The following is a 17,987-nucleotide window of genomic DNA, read 5'->3' as shown; positions in this document are numbered from 1 at the left end:
AAAGGTCGCTGGTTTGAATCCCTGTGAAAAATCTGTCTGTATTCTGGAGAAGAGCGTCTGCTTAATGCCTAAAATTTAAAAATGTAAATGTTATATCAAAAAGAATACAGACACAACACAGAATGTTCAAGGTGATATGAAGATTTTATTTATAATTTCCAGATGTAAGCAATTGCTGAAGGCATCGCTGAAGAATCGTAATATTGACATTTTTCAGTTTAACTTTTCCTGAGTAGATTTAACAAATATTCATATTAAAAGCATTCACATTCAATTCCCCATTTCAGACACATAGTACATTTTACTCACTAAAATAGTAAAAATAGTTGTTGCTAACACAGGGTGATAAAGCAAGCAAGCATTTCCCTCTTATTCACTAAGGTTGTAGCTAGCTAGCTAAGCCCCTGGCACACTGTCAACACGTTAATTGTCGTAAAACTCATGAAACATTTGGTTAATGTTATTTCACTATTTACATTGTACTTTGGCACATTACGAACCTTTTTAAAACAGGACAAATTTAAAGACAGAAACCAGTTGCTTTCGTTTTGACTAAAGAGGAGAGGTGAGTGGCCAATGTGACATCACTTCCGTGGTGAGAGCCCAGCGTTCTTCTGGCTTCTTATTAGCTAATTTTGTTATTAGAAATGTGCAAACGTACAATGTCAGTCATGAAATACTAAACTAAAACGTTAACTAATATATATATATATTTTTTTATTGAAGCAAGAGGTCACCAGGAAGTGACATTTCACTGACCTCTCACCCCTCACATTCTCCTCCTGTGTAGCCAAAATAGAAAGAACATCATTATGTTTTTGTTTTAATTTGTCCTTTTGGTAAAGGTTCATAATGTGCAAAAGTACAATGGTTGTCTTAAAATAGTGAGATAGCTACCATTTGTTAACTAAATGTTTTGACACTTTTGAAACGTTTATTGACAGTAAATGTGTTGACATTTCCAGGGGCTTAGCCAGCCCCGAGCTAGGATTACTAAATTAGTGAATAAGGGGGAAATGCTAGCTAGCTTTACCACCCTGTGTAGGGTATGTTTTACTCGCTTAAATACAGTGAGCTCCAAAAGTATTAGGACAGTGACACATTTTTTACAGCTAGTCTTTGCACTGGACTAAATCTCACTCCCGCATCCCTCTCACTATAACCCATATGAATTAGCATGGTGTCGTGGCCTTTCTGGTTAAATGTGCCTCTGTGTTCCCCTCAGCTGGCATCAATCAGCGCTGCGTTTGGTCCCACACAATGCAGCCCTTGACTGGGAACCTCCATTTGGCTCGGCTTGGCAGGGCGGCCCTTTTTATCAATACACACCAATCTTTACTAGCAAATTCACCCCTTTGAAAGTCAGTTTCCTCTAGAGGTTTTCTTTGGGAGGAGCTGGAGGGGGGGTAGAGACGTTTGTTTAACGTTTGGCTGAGTGACATGGTTGCCGGGGAGACGGAAGTGGGTGGGGTGAATGGATGGTTAATGGTTACGTGGGGGTGTTTGGCTTACAGTGCCGCAGTACTCCCTGTGTGTGTGTGTGTGTGTGTGTGTGTGTGTGTGTGTGTGCGTGCAGCATAGGAGGCTACTGAGGGAGGACGACTCATAATAATGACAAGAATGGAGTGAATGGACATGGAAACAATGTGTTTGTGTTTCGATACCATTCCATTAATTCCGTACCAGCCATGACTAGGAGCCCGTCCTCCCCAGTTAAGGCGCCACCTGTGGTGTGCAGATAAACAGTTGTGTGCTGTCCAACACACCATACTGTACTACTCTCCCACTAGCTAGCCTACATGCACCACTATAGGGCTGGTTTTACTTTCCCTCTAGATTCCAGTGCTTTCATGAATCAAGGTGCTCTCCCATGGTGAAACTGAAAACCGAGTTGACCCCAACTCTTACCTGCAGTTTGCCATTAGTCACACATCCACAGACAGGATCTTCTCACTCTTTCCTTTCCCCTCCTCTTGACTTCCCCCTCATCTCTTATTTCTCTCCCTCTGACGTGCCTTCTCTTGTTCTGTTCACCTTCATCCGTCTTCTTCTGTCATCGCTCGTTCATGTTGTCCCCCTCATCCGTCCCAAAAATGGAAGTATTGACCTCCTGCTTCAGTTCAACTCTCAGACCACACCTAGAGACACCTAGGACGCTGCAGAGCCAACTCCCTCTCATTGCTCATTCACATGCTTACGGAGTTACTTCTAGAGAATGTTACTGATGAGTTACGAAGTTGACTTCTAGAGAATGTACTGATGATTTACGGAGTTGACTTCTAGAGAACGTCTTGTATGGCTCTAGGGGAGGATTAACATGAATGACTTGGATGAGTCCCTGTGTTGACCCTGAAGCCTTGTTTCCATTTGGCACTTTAATCAGGGCCCCATTCAATCACTTATCATTCTAGTGGACAACAGGAAACGAATTGCTTGTATAAAGTACCTTTTGCGTTACAGAGTTGACACTTGATTCAGAGTTGCTTAGATAAGTTGCTTCTGGTGAATGACAGCAGGCACTGATTCTGTCTCTGTCAGGTGATAGCGTTGGCAGATGCAGCGAGAGAGAACCGGTCATGTCTGAATCAGGCGTTTGTCCGCCTGCGCAGCGCCAGCCACCTCCTCATCCTGCTGTGCTCCCTGTGCAGGGCCTCAACACAGAGCAGAACGCCATCCTGGAGGTACACTGCTAGCCCTGGTACAGGACACACCACAGCTGGTGAGACACACACACACACACTGCTACCCCTGTACAGGACACACCACAGCTGTGAGACACAAACACACACACTGTTACCCTGGTACAGGAGACACCACAGCTGGTGAGACACAAACACACACACTGTTACCCCTGGTACAGGACACACCACAGCTGGTGAGACACACACACACACTGCTACCCCTGGTACAGGACACACCACAGCTGGTGAGACACACACACACACAACACACACACACACACACACACATACACACACACACACACACACACCACACACACACACACACACACACACACACACACACACACACACACACACACACACACACACACACACACACACAACACACACACACACACACACACACACACACACACACACACACACACACACACACCACACTGCTACCCCTGGTACAGGACACACCACAGCTGTCCACACACACACACACTGTTACCCCTGCTACAGGACACCACCACAGCTGGTGACACACACACACTGTTACCCTTGCTACAGGACACACCACAGCTGTGAGACACACACACACCTGCTACCCTGGTACAGGAACACCACAGCTGGTGAGACACACACACACACTCTTACCCCTGTACAGGACACACCACAGTGGTGCAACACACACACACACACTGTTACCCCTGCTACAGACACACCACAGCTGGTGAACACACACACACACACTGCTACCCCTGTACAGGACACACCACAGCTGGTGCAACACACACAACACTGTACCCCTGCTACAGACACACCACAGCTGGTGCAACACACCACCACTGTTACCCCTGCTACAGACACACCACAGCTGGTAGACACACACACACACACACACCACACACACACACACACACAACACACACACACACACTGCTACCCCTGGTACAGGACCACACCACAGCTGGTGAGACACACACACAACACACACACACACACACACAACACACACACACACACCACTGTTACCCCTGGTACAGGACACACCACAGCTGGTGAGACACACACACACACACACTTCTACCCTGGTACAGGAACACGACAAGCTGGTGCAACACACACACACTGTTACTCCTGGTACAGGACACACCACAGCTGGTGCAACACACACACACACTGTTACCCCTGCTACAGGACACAGCACAACTGTTGGGAGCGTGCACACGCACGTATGCACACGCGCACACACATTGCTTTCTCTCTCTCCCCATCTGTCTCCTGGCTGCTTGACCCAGGTCTCCCCCTCTGACCCTGGAGAATAAACACAAAATACCTCAGTGATCCGCTCTGAAGCCCCTAAGTGGTTCTGCTACCACACACTCTCTCCCAGGTGCCACTGAATATACTCCTGGCAGCTCCACAGCGGATGAGGACGGTGTTACTGACCTGTGTGTGAAGAGAAGAGTTATATCTAGACCGAGTGAATGTAATCGGGACAGAGGAGATGAATAGGCCTGATTCCGGACCATAATGTACACCCTTCCCTCTCACCCTCACAGATATACAGGGAGTAACGATGTTTCCTACCACAGGCCTCCAATAGGCTAGTGAAGTTTCAGATAGTGTAGCTTTGAACTGGAGCCTGTATTCAGCCCTGATGTCCGTTTGGTCAAGGAAGGCTATGGCAGTGAGAATGCGGTAGGGGGGGTGAGGGGGACATTTTCTGAGAGGGCCAGAGGGGTCTTGTTGAGTTGTGTATGTGTGTCACAGGGGAGTTGTTCTGTTAGTAATTTAGATTGACACATAAACAAGTGTGTTGATAGAAGCCCTCCATGAGTCCACGTGATACGACGACAGATTTCTGCCCCCATAGAGACCGAAAGTGTGTGTGTGCTCTCACCAGTTGTGGTGTGTCCTGTAGCAGGGCCAGGTGTGTGTGTGTGTGTGTAAGACAGACTGACATGAACAGTAGTTCCATAGGCCGTCTGTCTGTTAGGGTTTCCACTGTGATTAAACACATGACACCTCATCATCACACAGGTTAGAGGTGTATCTATATACAGGCCTCTCTCTATTTACCCAATTTCACACCAAATACCCCACTGCCCCTTCGAGAGAGGCATAGGGACAGGTAGCTAACACACACACATTGACATCGTCAAACACAACCTCACTGTGATAGACACCCCCTTACACACTTTCTCTTTCATCACCACACACACAGTAAACACGCCCGAGAGCACACATCCGAGCAGACATCCACTCAGCTGGGCCATAAATAGCCTGCACCTGAATTTACCGATGAGGCCCCAGAGAGATGGAGTCACTGAGAGTGAGAGCGTGTGTGTATTTCGGTGTGTTTGTTGTTGCGGTTGCTCTTGTGAATGGGATTAAGTTAATGAAAGGTAATTAGGGTCAGGCCCGCTGCATTAGCCCATACGTGTGGAGAGATGGGCTATTTTAGGAAGCGCTACTCACACTGGACCGAAATAAAGATAACGTACTGTACGGAAAAGATAAGGCCAGGGGCTAATAGGAGCATCTGACACAAACTCATATGAGTGTGTGCGTGATAGATGTATGTGTGTGTAAGAGATTGTCTTTGACCCTTTGTCTCACCTTTGACCTCTTTAGAATCTTTTCATCTCAGGTGAGGTCGTCACAGGTGAACGAGATTCCCTTTCCCCACGGACGCTCCCAGGACTGGAATTCCAATTGGGATAAGTCCTTGGAATTCTGTTCATTGGAATAAGGCTTCTGTGATGGATTGGGGGGAGTGGTAGAATGGATTAGAGAAGAGAGAACGAGAAACGTTGGAGAGAGAAAGAGGCTCTAGATAATGACCTGTGCCACTGGGCTGATTAATTCTTGACGCATGGATCCCTTTAGCGGGATCATTTTCATCAACATCCGCTAAATTGCAGAGCGCCAAATTAAAAAAAAAATGCAAAAAAAAATTATATTCATGAAATCACAAGTGCAATATAGCAAAACACAGCTTAGCTTGTTGTTAATCCACCTGTCGTGTCAGATTTTGAAAATATGCTTTACAGCGAAAGCAATCCAAGCGTTTGTGTGAGTTTATCGATCACAAGGCAAAACATTAAGAACACCTAGCAGCAGTGTAGATTGGTCACGAAAGCCAGAAAAGCAATAAAATGAATCGCTTACCTTTGATGATCTTCAGATATTTGCACTCACGAGACTCCCAGTTACACAATAAATGTTCCTTTTGTTCGATAAATATTATTTTTATATAAAAACATCTCAATTTGTTTGGCGTGTTATGTTCAATATTCCACAGCCTTAGACAGGTCATCAAGGCTTGACAAATCCTCAGGTTGTTTTTAACATCAATAAACAATAATATTTCAACCGGACTGTAAACTATTCATTACTGGAGAGAAAGAAAATGTCGAGCAACCAGTGTCGAGCGCATCAACTAATGGAGGGACATCCGTGTACCCACTGACGCGTTTTGATAAATCTCGCTCATTTCTCAAAATAAAAGCTTGAAACTATGTCTAAAGACTGTTCACACCCCGAGGAAGCCACAGGAAAAGGAATCTGGTTGATATCCCTTTAAATGGAGGAAAGGCAGGCAATGGAACAGGGATTTTTCTAAATAAGAGTCACTTCCGGGTTGGATTTCCTCAGGTTTTTGCCTGCAAAATCAGTTCTGTTATACTCACAGACAATATTTTGACAGTTTTGTAAACTTTAGAGTGTTTTCTATCCTACTCTGTCAATTATATGCATATTCTATCATCTGGACCTGAGAAATAGGTAGCTTACAATGGGAATGTTATTTTTCCAAACATACAAATTCTGCCCCCAAGCTTCAAGAGGTTTAAACAAGGAAGAGGGGAAGGTGAATGGAGATAGAAGAGGAGAAAAGCTGCAGAGGAGAGCTCTGCTGTACTCCCTGTTCTCCCCACGACTGTGTGGCTTTGCGCGACACCAAATCCAACATCAAGTCTGCTGACGACACCACGGTTGTAGGCATGATAACCAACAACAATGAGTCAGCCTATAGAGAGGAGGTAAGTGAACTGGCATTGTGGTGCCAGGACAACAACCTCTCCCTCAATGTCAGTAAAACAAAGGAGTTGATTGTTGACTTCAGGAAGCAGAGCAGGGAACATGCCCCGATCCACATCAACAGGACTGCAGTAGAGAGAGTCAGCAGTTTTTAAGTTCCTCTGGGTGGTTGAGGGGCAGCTCTCGAGGGGAACTGTGGGTGGAACTTGGATGGTTGGTAGCCTGGCGTTTGGGAGCTTGGACCGGGGGCCGAGAAGTCAGGTCGCTGGTTCGGTTCCCCGAATCGTCTGGGTTGGGGATCTGTCCTTGTGGCCTTAGGCGGGGCACTTGACCCTTGTTGCTCCTGTGGGTCGCTCTGGAAGACAGAATGCAATGTTATTTTCAGCAGCTTCACTTCAGATTGTATATAATAAAAAAAGTTCCTTGGGGTCCACATACCGGAGGACTTGACATGGACCAACAACACCACCATTCTTGTCAAGAGGGTGCAACGGCATCTCTACTTCCTAAGGCAGCTGAAGAAATTCGGCATTCCACCCCGGTAACTCTCCAAATACTACTGCGGCACCATCGAGAGTGTCCTGACCGTTATTCACTACTGCGAATTCTGCACAATTTAAACATCTGCCCCCCAATCCCACCTTTCTCTGATACACGTGTAAATATTGTACTATACATTGTGCCTTCCTGTATTATACTTACGTTAAAATGTTTGTTCTGTTCTACTGAGCCATTTACTTTATGTTCGTATTCTTATCTTTTATTATTTCTTATTGTTGTTGCATTGTCGAGAAGGAACCTGCAAGTAAACATTATGTTGGGAAACCGAGTCATTTACACAACTGCATTCAGTTGTGTAAAGTTGCAGTCAGCTGAAATGTGTCTTCCGCGTTTAACCCAGAGTGGTGCGTGCGGCTGCATTAATCGACGTCCACAGTTCCCCGGGGGGGGGGGGGGTTGTTGCTGAGGGTTAACTGCCTTGCTCAAGGGCAGAATGGCAGATTTATAAACCTTCCCGGCTTGGAGATTTGAACCAGCGACTTATCAGTTACTGGCCCAATGCTCTTAACCGATAGGCTACCTGCCACTGTATACTATGTGTATCCTGTACATACGACTAATAAAACTTGAGAGTGAAGTTTCTCTCTTGTCGTCTCTTATCCTTCATGACCACTGATCCACATCCATAGCCTCTCTTTGCCGCATCAAAACAGGAGGGAGAAAGGTAAGGGGGAGAAGAGAGGAGGAGAAGGGTCACAGGAAACTCATCTTTCTGGTAATTGATGGGGCGCTCGTTTAGCTTGGCCCGACTAACAGATCGGTGCGGTCAACCAGAACAACTTCCTCCTTCTCCCTCTCTTTTTTTTCTTCTTCCACTTGTTCCCGCTCTCCGTTTCTCTCCCTCGCTTTCTGCTCTGCTGTGAATAGAGCTGCTGACTCTTAATGTCTCAGTTCTATTCCTGCACAAGTCTTCCCTGAAGTTTACATTACTAGAAACTAGTACTAGAAACCTCTCTACCGCTCGCCTTTTCCTCCTCCCCCACACTTCCTTCTCTCCATGTGTCTCCCTAGCTGTCTCTGAATTTCCATCAAGAGAAGAATAAATTAAATGAAAAGGAGGAGTATTGTCGGGAGTTGAGTACAATGTTAATTTGATTGTGGCAGTAATGAATTGCAAAATGCACACAAAGGGGAGCTAACTACTCATACAATGAAAAAGGATGAGATATGGTTGGCTTTTACATCAGTTCATACAGTTGAAGTCGGAAGTTTACATACACTTAGGTTGGAGTCATTAAAACTTGTTTTTCAACCACAAATTTCTTGTTAACAAACTATAGTTTGGGCAAGTCAGGTAGGACATCTACTTTGTGCATGACACAAGTCATTTTTCCAACAATTGTTTACAGACAGATTATGTCACTTATCATTCACTGCATCACAATTCCAGTGGTCAGAAGTTTACATACACTAAGTTGACTGTGCCTTTAAACAGCTTGAAAAATTCCATAAAATTATGTCATGGCTTTAGAAGCTTCTGATGGGCTAATTGACATCATTTGAGTCAATTGGAGGTGTACCTGTGGATGTATTTCAAGGCCTACCTTCAAACTCAGTGCCTCTTTGCTTGACATCATGGGAAAATCTAAAGAAATCAGCCAAGACCTCAGAGAATAAATTGTAGACCTCCACAAGTCTGGTTCATCCTTGGGATCAATTTCCAAATGCCTGAAGGTGCCACGTTCATCTGTACAAACAATAGTACGCAAGTATAAACACCATGGGACCACTTAGCCGTTATACCGCTCAGGAAGGAGATGCGTTCTGTCTCCTAGAGATGAACGTACTTTGGTGCGAAAAGTGCAAATCAATCCCAGAACAACAGCAAAGAACCTTGTGAAGATGCTGGAGGAAACAGGTACAAAAGTATCTATATCCACAGTAAAACGAGTCCTATATCGACACAACCTGAAAGGCCTCTCAGCAAGGAAGAAGCCACTGCTCCAAAACCGCCATAAAAAAGCCAGACTACGGTTTGCAACTGCACATGGGGACAAAGATTGTACTTTTTGGAGAAATGTTCTCTGGGCATGTAACTGTTTGGCTATAATGACCATCATTGTGTTTGGAGGAAAAAGGGGGAGGCTTGCAAGCTGAAGAACACCATCCAACGTGAAGCACGGGGTGGCAGCATCATGTTGTGGAGGTGCTTTGCTACAGGAGGGACTGGTGCACTTCACAAAATAGATGGCATCATGAGGCAAGAAAATTATGTGGATATATTGAAGCAACATCTCAAGACATCAGTCAGGAAGTTGAAGCTTGGTCGCAATGGGTCTTCCAAATGGACAATGACCCCAAGCATACTTTCAAAGTTGTGGCAAGATGGCTTAAGGACAATAAAGTCCAGGTATTGGAGTGGCCATCAAATCAAATTTTATTTGTCACATACACATGGTTAGCAGATGTTAATGCGAGTGTAGCGAAATGCTTGTGCTTCTAGTTCCGACCATGCAGTATTATCTACAAGTAATTTAAACAATTTCACAACTACCTAATACACACAAGTGTAAAGGAATGAACCCCCCCCCCCCCCAAAAAAAAAAAAGTGTAAAGGAATGAATAAGAATATGTACATAAAGATTAATGAATGAGCGATAGCCGAGCGGCATAGGCAAGATGCAGTAGATGGTATAGAGTACCGTGTATACATATGAGATGAGTAATGTAGAGTATGTAAACATTATATAAAGTGGCATTGTTTAAAGTGGCTAGTGATACATTTATTACATCAATTTTTCATTATTAAAGTGGCTAGAGATGAGTCAGTATGTTAGCAGCAGCCACTCAAAGTTAGTGATGGCTGTTTAACAGTCTGATGGCCTTGAGATAGAAGCTGTTTTTCAGTCTCTCGGTCCCCGCTTTGATGCACCTGTACTGACCTCGCCTTCTGGATGATAGCGGGGTGAACAGGCAGTGGCTCGGGTGGTTGTTGTCCTTGATGATCTTTTTGGACTTCCTGTGACATCGGGTGGTGTAGGTGTCCTGGAGGGCAGGTAGTTTGCCCCCGGTGATGCGTTGTGCAGACCTCACTACCCTCTGGGAGGCCTTACGGTTGTGGGCGGAGCAGTTGCCGTGCCATGCGGTGATACAGCCCGACAGGATGCTCCCGATTGTGCATCTGTAAAAGTTTGAGTGTTTTTGGTGACAAGCCGAATTTCTTCAGCCTCCTGAGGTTGAAGAGGCGCTGCTGCGCCTTCTTCACCACGCTGTCTGTGTGGGTGGACCATTTCAGTTTGKCTGTGATGTGTACGTCGAGGAACTTAACTTTCCACCTTGTCCACTACTGTCCTGTCGATGTGGATAGGGGGCTGCTCCCTCTGCTGTTTCCTGAAGTCCATGATCATCTCCTTTGTTTTGTTGACATTGAGTGTGAGGTTATTTTCCTGACACCACACTCTGAGGGCCCTCACCTCCTCCCTGTAGGCCGTCTTGTCGTTGTTGGTAATCAAGCCTACCACTGTTGTGTCGTCTGCAAACTTGATGATTGAGTTGGAGGCGTGCATGGCCACGCAGTCAAGGGTGAACAGGGAGTACAGGAGAGGGCTGAGAATACACCCTTGTGGGTCCCCAGTGTTGAGGATCAGCGGGGTGGAGATGTTGTTTCCTACCCTAACCACCTGGGGGGGCCGTCAGAAAGTCCAGGACCCAGTTGCACAGAGCGGGGTAGAGACCCAGGGTCTCGAGCATGATGACGAGTTTGGAGGGTACTATGGTGTTAAATCTGAGCTGTAGTCGATGAACAGCATTCTTACATAGGTATTCCTCTTGTCCAGATGGGTTAGGGCAGTGTGATTGCGATTGCGTCGTCTGTGGACCTATTGGGGTGGTAAGCAAATTTTATTGGGTCTAAGGTGTCAGGTAGGGTGGAGGGGATATGGTCCTTGACTAGTCTATCAAAGCACTTCATGATGACGGAAGTGAGTTCTACGGGGCGATAGTCATTTAGCTCAGTTACCTTAGCTTTCTTGGGAACAGGAGCAATGGTGGCCCTTTTGAAGCATGTGGGAACAGCAGACTGGGATAAGGATTGATTGAATATGTCTGTAAACACACCAGCCAGCTGGTCTGCGCATGCTCTGAGGACGCGGCTGGGGATGCCGTCTGCGCCGGCAGCCTTGCGAGGGTTAACACGTTTAAATGTTTTACTCACGTTAGCTGCAGTGAAGGAGAGCCTGCAGGTTTTGGTAGCGGGCTGTGTCAGTGGCACTGTATTGTCCTCAAAGCAAGCAAAGAAGTTGTTTAGTTTGTCTGGGAGCAAGACATCGTGGTCCGCAACGGGGCTGGTTTTCCTTTTGTAGTCCGTGATTGACTGTAGACCCTGCCACATACCTCTCGTGTCTGAGCCATTGAATTGCGACTCTACTTTGTCTCTATACTGACACTTAGCTTGTTTGATTGCCTTGCGGAGGGAATAGCTACACTGTTAGTATTCGGTCATGTTTCCGGTCACTTTGCCCTAATTAAAAGCAGTGGCTCGCGCTTTCAGTTTTGCGCGAATGCTGCCATCAATCCACGGTTTCTGTTTGGGAAAGGTTTTAATAGATGCTGTGGGTACAACATCACCGATGCACTTGCTAATAAACTCGCTCACCAAATCAGCGTATTCATCAATGTTATTGTCCGACGCTATGCGGAACATATCCCAGTCCACGTGATCGAAGCAATCTTGAAGCATGGAATCCGATTGGTTGGACCAGCGTTGAACAGACCTGAGCACGGGCGCTTCCTGTTTTAGTTTCTGTCTATAGGCTGGGAGCAACAAAATGGAGTCGTGGTCAGATATATACACGACTGTGATTATGATCTAAGAGAATTCTCTTGGTAGATAATGCGGTCGGCATTTGATTGTAAAGAATTCTAGGTCAGGTGAACAAAAGGACTCTGTATGTTGTTATGATCACACCACGTCTCGTTAATAATAAGGCATACACCCCCGCCCTTCTTCTTACCAGAGAGATGTTTGTTTCTGTTGGCGTGATGCGTGAAGAAACCAGGTGGCTGTACCGACTCTGATGACGTATCCCAAGTGAGCAATGTTTCCGTGAAACAAAGAACGTTACAATCTCTGATGTCTCTCTGGAAGGCAACCCTTGCTCGAATTTCGTCTACCTTGTTGTCAAGAGACTGGACATTGGCGAGTAGTATGCTCGGGAGCGGTGCGCGATGTGCCCGTCTACAGAGCCTGACCAGAAGAACGCTCCGTCTGCCCGTTCTGCGGCGCCGTTGTTTTGGGTCGCCGGCTGGGATCCGATCCATTGTCCCGGGTGGTGGACAAAACACAGGATCCGCTTCGGGAAAGTCATATTCCTGGTCGTAATGTTGGTGAGTTGACGTTGCTCTTWTATCCAATAGTTCCTCCTGACTGTATGTAATAAAACTTCAGATTTCCTGGGGTAACAATGTAAGAAATAACACAAAATACAAAAAGAAAATACTGCAAATACTGCATAGTTTCCTAGGAACGCGAAGCGAGGCGGCCCTCTCTGTCGGCGCCGGAAGACAACACAAAGCCCTGACCTCAATCCTATAGAAAAATTGTGGGCAGAACTGGAAAAGCGTCTGCGAGCAAGGAGGCCTACAAACCTGACTCAGTTACACCAGCTCTGTCAGGAGGCATGGACCAACATTCACCCAACTTATTGTGGGAAGCTTGTGGAAGGCTTCCCGAAACATTTGACACAAGTTACACAATTTAAAGGCAATGCTACCAAATACTAATTGAGTGTATGTAAACTAATGACCCACTGGGAATGTGATGAAAGAAATAAAAGCTGAAATAAATTATTCTCTACTATTATTCAAACATTTCACATTCTTAAAATGAGGTGGTGATCCTAACTGACTTAAAACAGGGAATTTTTACTAGGTTTAAATGTCAGGAATTGTGAAAACCAGAGTTTAAATGTATTTGACTGAGGTGTATGTAAACTTCCAACTTCAAATGTATGTGCAACAACTAAATTATTCAATTATATTAAATATCTGCCTGTGACAATAAATATTTTGGCTTCGGCATATTTATTGATTTAGTCGGGGGATTTGATTCTGTAGAGATTATTTTGCTTTGCTTGGCTCACAGGATGACATTGTATTTCCAGTCTCTTCTCTTGCCTGGTCTTTAAATGACTTTTCCAGTCAAGTTGAGCATGTCAACTCTGAAGGATTACTGTCTGAACCTTTGTCAGTCCCTGTGGGAGTCCCTCAGGGCTCTATATTAGGCCCCATTCTGTTCTCCATAGTCAAGTTATTTTGCAATCGCAACTGGGATTTCCACAATGTGATTTACAGCGTCAGAGGGGAAGTGACCTCATCCACCACCACCAAATTGTAGCACAGCAGCTATTTATTACCAGACAAAAATACTTATCCATTTCCCCCAAGCCTCTTGTTCTCCTTACCTTCACTTTCTCTTAATCACAAACAAAGCTGTCCCTCACACGGCCAAGGTCGTCCTCAGCATGCAGGATGTCCATTATCACTCTACCATATGATTTGTCACTTGGGCCCAGTTCCAAACCCATCACTGTGCCCTTCACTGCCCTTCATTTGAAATTGAGAAGCCAGGTAGCCTAGCGGTTAAGAGCGTTGGGCCAGTAACCGAAAGGTCGCTGGTTCAAATCCCCGTGCCGAGTAGGTGAAAAATATGTGCCCTTGAGCAAGGCACTTAACCCTAATTGCTCATGTAAGTCACTCTGGTAAATTATTCATATGTAAATGTATATCTTAATATTGTTACCCAGCTGGTGAAATCTGTACTGTTAGTCCAGTTCAACATGTTGGGGGTCCTGATAGCCTGTTGATGGTTATTGTTTCAGTGTGAGGTGACATCTATGTTCTACTTCCTTCTTCCACAATACTTTCTCTTTCTCTCACCTCTACTGCTTTCTCTCCCCCTTATATTTCTCTCCCCCTCTCTCTCTCTTTCTCTTCTCTCTCTTTATACCCCCTCCCTCCTACCTGAGTAATGTCAGGTATCTTCCCTGTCATCATCATTACGGGGCCGATTACCTGTCAGTAGGGCTCATTAGAGGCCTATCAGCATGGCGGCAGGGGGACAGCCAGGGACGGCCTCAGCCCCACACCCTGGCTACCTGTCGTCACTCCCACGGCCCAGCTCGGTCCGCCTGGACTATCTTAGATGGGGTGGGATGTGTGTGTGTGTGTGTGTGTGTGTGTGTGTGTGTGTGTGTGTGTGGTGTGAGAGAGAGAGAGAGAGAGAGGAGCGAAGGGGAGAAAGAGAGAGAGGGGAGAGAGAGGAGAGAGAGAGAGGAGAGAGAGAAGCATAGAGAGAGAGAGAGAGAGAGAGAGAGAGAGAGAGAGAGAGAGAGAGAGAGAGAGAGAGAGAGAGAGAGAGAGAGAGAGAGAGAGAGAGAGATGGCCAGACAAGATATTTTTGTCTTTCTCCTGGAGAGGCAATTGGATTGAATGATAATTGGTGCTTTTTCACGTCTGAAGGATTCACATTATTGGCTCGTCTGCAGGGTGAATTTTGTATCTGCTCTCTGTGTCTCTGCAGAATGTGCTCATCTGTGTAGAAACAGTATACGGTTTTGTGTGTGTGTGAGGCTGGCGCACGTATATACAGCCACACAATACCACATGCCTATGCCGGCGTGTGTGTGTTTCTCACACGTTTAAGAGATCAGGCAGTGTTTAGGCAAGACTGGGACGGGACAGACTGATACAGTAGTAGCTAGATAAACAGACTGTCTCGGCCTGTAAATACTACAGTAGTACATGGTAGTACATCATCCTGGACACAGGGGGCACTATGCATTCAAGGCCAGACTATTGGGTTGTGACGACTGCGAGACAGGGTGCATCTCAATAGTCAGAAGTTGCTTCCTCTCGTTGTATGATTTCTTCCTCTTTCCTTACAATCTGTTCTGTATCTCACTTATATGAATCTCACTCACATATATGGACCACATGCCCAGCTTCTCTCTCTTTCTCCCTGTCGTTTTCCCTCTTTCGAATTCTGTCACTTTGTTCTCTCTTTCTATCACTGTCTATTGTTCTCTGCCATCTTTACCCATTTCCTACTTTGCTCTTCCTAACCCCCTGTCTCATATGCTCGAATAACAGAATACCTGTCTCTCTCTCTCAGGGTTGGGAGGAGAGTGTGGACGCGGCCGTGTCTCACCTCCTGAGAACCTGTCTGTCTCACAGCCCTAAGGACCAGGCCCGGTCTCTGTCCACCTCCCAGCTCAGCATGCCCAAAGACACGGTGCGCCTGAAGAAGCACATCACCCTGCTGTGTGACCGCCTGGGCAAGGGGGGACAGCTGTCCCTGGCCTCCGAGGCCAACGTACCCATACCAGTCATGATGCCAGGTGAGAGAGGGGAAGAGTGTGTGTGTGTCTTTCTCTCTCAATTTGCTCTTTTTCCCCTCTCTCTCTCTTCCTCCCTCCTCTCTCTCTTCCTCCCTCTTTCGTTTCTTCCTCCCTCTCCCTCTTGCCCCTCTTTAGCAGTCACCCCTCACACGTATAAGTGTGTTGATGACAAATCAACTCGGCCATTTCCCTTCAGTAGTTCTCTCCCTAGTTTCCACCCCATCAAACACAGCAGTTGATTAATGCGAGATGTTTAATATGATATATGAGGACTGTTGATGGACACAGGGGCAGTATTGTGAAGCGGTAGGTAGCCACCAGCCAGACTAATGAATATGGATACAGTTGGGTGAGGAAATATTAACGATGGTTTTCCAGTTGAAAACCTCCAGCTTCGCAAATAGAAGAATTAGTTGCCTTATTGAGTGCTTTACGCATTCATGCTTTGGAGCTTGTAATTAATTCACAAAATGGAAATGTGTTCTTGACCAATGTAGAATACTTTGAGAGTTCTGGGATAATGTAGTTGTATGGTTGTTTGAACAAAAAATGTATTTTGATGTTGTTAAACTTGACATTGTCGTTAGGCTTTGTCGTTAGGCTACATAACGCTGTCATGGTAGTGGCATAGAAGCTAGTGTCTTTGATTAGTTATGACAACTTATGCAGCTTATGCAGTAGCTTGGGACTGTTACTGTATGGATGTGGGCAGTAAACCCGAAAAGTCGCAATAGTGTGTGTTATTTGGGACTACTGGAGGTATCCCTTATATTATGTCCATCCAGGGTGTGTGTGTGTGTGTGTGTGTGTGTGTGTGTGTGTCAGAGTCCTGCACAGCTTTTTTTGGAGATATCTGGCATTTTTTTCCCCCCCAACCCGACCCACCCTCAAAGTATTGTTCCGAGAGCCGATCCGTGACCCACCAACTTAAATCCAATTTATGTAATTGTTTTCATGACTCCGTAGTAGTATGCTATTATTCCCCTTCCCCGCATGAATTAATTTGTCTGGATGTCTATTCAACATTTGTGTAAAAGGAAACCATGCCATGAATTAAGAACGATAGGCTCTACCTTTTTGTTATCACAGTGTTGATGCGTCACATTGACGACTCAAATCGCTTTAAGAATAATACCCTTCTAATTAGCCTTTTTACCTAACGAGAGCCTGTAGGCGACATAACAAAACAAGATCTTTATATTCAATATCATTTCGATAATCAAATAGTTTAAATTAAACTTAAAATAAACAATTGAATAGTGCATTCGGAAAGTATTCAGACCCCTCTCACTTTTTCCACATTTTGTAACGTTACAGCCTTTCTTCTACAAAAGATTCAGTTGTTTTTCCCCTCATCAATCTACACACAAACCCCATAATGACAAAGCGGAAAACCGGGATTTTAGATACAGTGGGGCAAAAAAGTATTTAGTCAGCCACCAATTGTGCATGTTCTCCCACTAAAAAGATGAGAGAGGCCTGTAATTTTCATCATCGGTACCACTTCAACTATGACAGACAAAATTAGGGAAAAAAATCCAGAAAATCACATTGTAGGATTTTTTATGAATTTATTTGCAAATTATGGTGGAAAATAAGTATTTGGTCACCTACAAACAAGCAAGATTTCTGGCTCTCACAGGACCTGTAACTTCTTCTTTAAGAGGCTCCTCTGTCCTCCACTCGTTACCTGTATTAATGGCACCTGTTTGAACTTGTTATCAGTATAAAAGACACCTGTCCACAACCTCAAACAGTCACACTTTCAAACTCCACTATGGCCAAGACCAAGAGAGCTGTCAAAGGACACCAGAAACAAAATTGTAGACCTGCACCAGCTGGGAAGACTGAATCTGCAATAGGTAAGCAGCTTGGTTTGAAGAAATCAACTGTGGGAGCAATTATTAGGAAATGGAAACATACAAGACCACTGATAATCTCCCTCAATCTGGGCTCCACGCAAGAATCTCACCCGTGGGGTCAAAATGATCACAAGAACGGTGAGCAAAAATCCAGAACCACACGGGGGACCTAGTGAATGACCTGCAGAGAGCTGGGACCAAAGTAACAAAGCCTACCATCAGTAACACACTACGCCGCCAGGGACTCAAATCTGCAGTGCCAGACGTGTCCCCTGCTTAAGCCAGTACATGTCCAGGCCCGTCTGGAAGTTTGCTGGAGAGCATTTGGATGATCCAGAAGAAGATTGGGAGAATGTCATATGGTCAGATGAAACCAAAATAGAACTTTTTGGTAAAAACTCAACTCGTCGTGTTTGGAGGACAAAGAATGCTGAGTTGCATCCAAAGAACACCATACCTACTGTGAAGCATGGGGGTGAAACATCATGCTTTGGGGCTGTTTTTCTGCAAAG

The 17,987-nt window shown here is 45.4% G+C and overlaps 2 protein-coding genes across 3 annotated transcripts in view; both read left to right on the top strand.

The window, feature by feature from the left end:
• The window catches only part of LOC111964645 (protein PTHB1-like), a 164,450-nt gene that overhangs the window by 21,940 nt on the left and 124,523 nt on the right, over positions 1-17,987 (top strand). For both annotated transcript variants that reach the window (XM_070443997.1, XM_070443998.1), the window contains exon 6: positions 15,388-15,613. In XM_070443997.1, the coding sequence (XP_070300098.1) occupies positions 15,388-15,613 (226 nt within the window). The remainder of the gene's footprint in view (positions 1-15,387; positions 15,614-17,987) is intronic.
• The window catches only part of LOC139022591 (protein PTHB1-like), a 135,350-nt gene that overhangs the window by 88,083 nt on the left and 29,280 nt on the right, over positions 1-17,987 (top strand). The gene's annotated exons all lie outside the window — the stretch shown is intronic.

The sequence above is a fragment of the Salvelinus sp. IW2-2015 genome, linkage group LG6.1 (genome assembly GCF_002910315.2).
Source record: "Salvelinus sp. IW2-2015 linkage group LG6.1, ASM291031v2, whole genome shotgun sequence".
Classification (NCBI taxonomy): domain Eukaryota; kingdom Metazoa; phylum Chordata; class Actinopteri; order Salmoniformes; family Salmonidae; genus Salvelinus; species Salvelinus sp. IW2-2015.
Note: the sequence above shows the minus strand (reverse complement) of the source record. Positions and strands in the feature narration are given on the sequence as shown.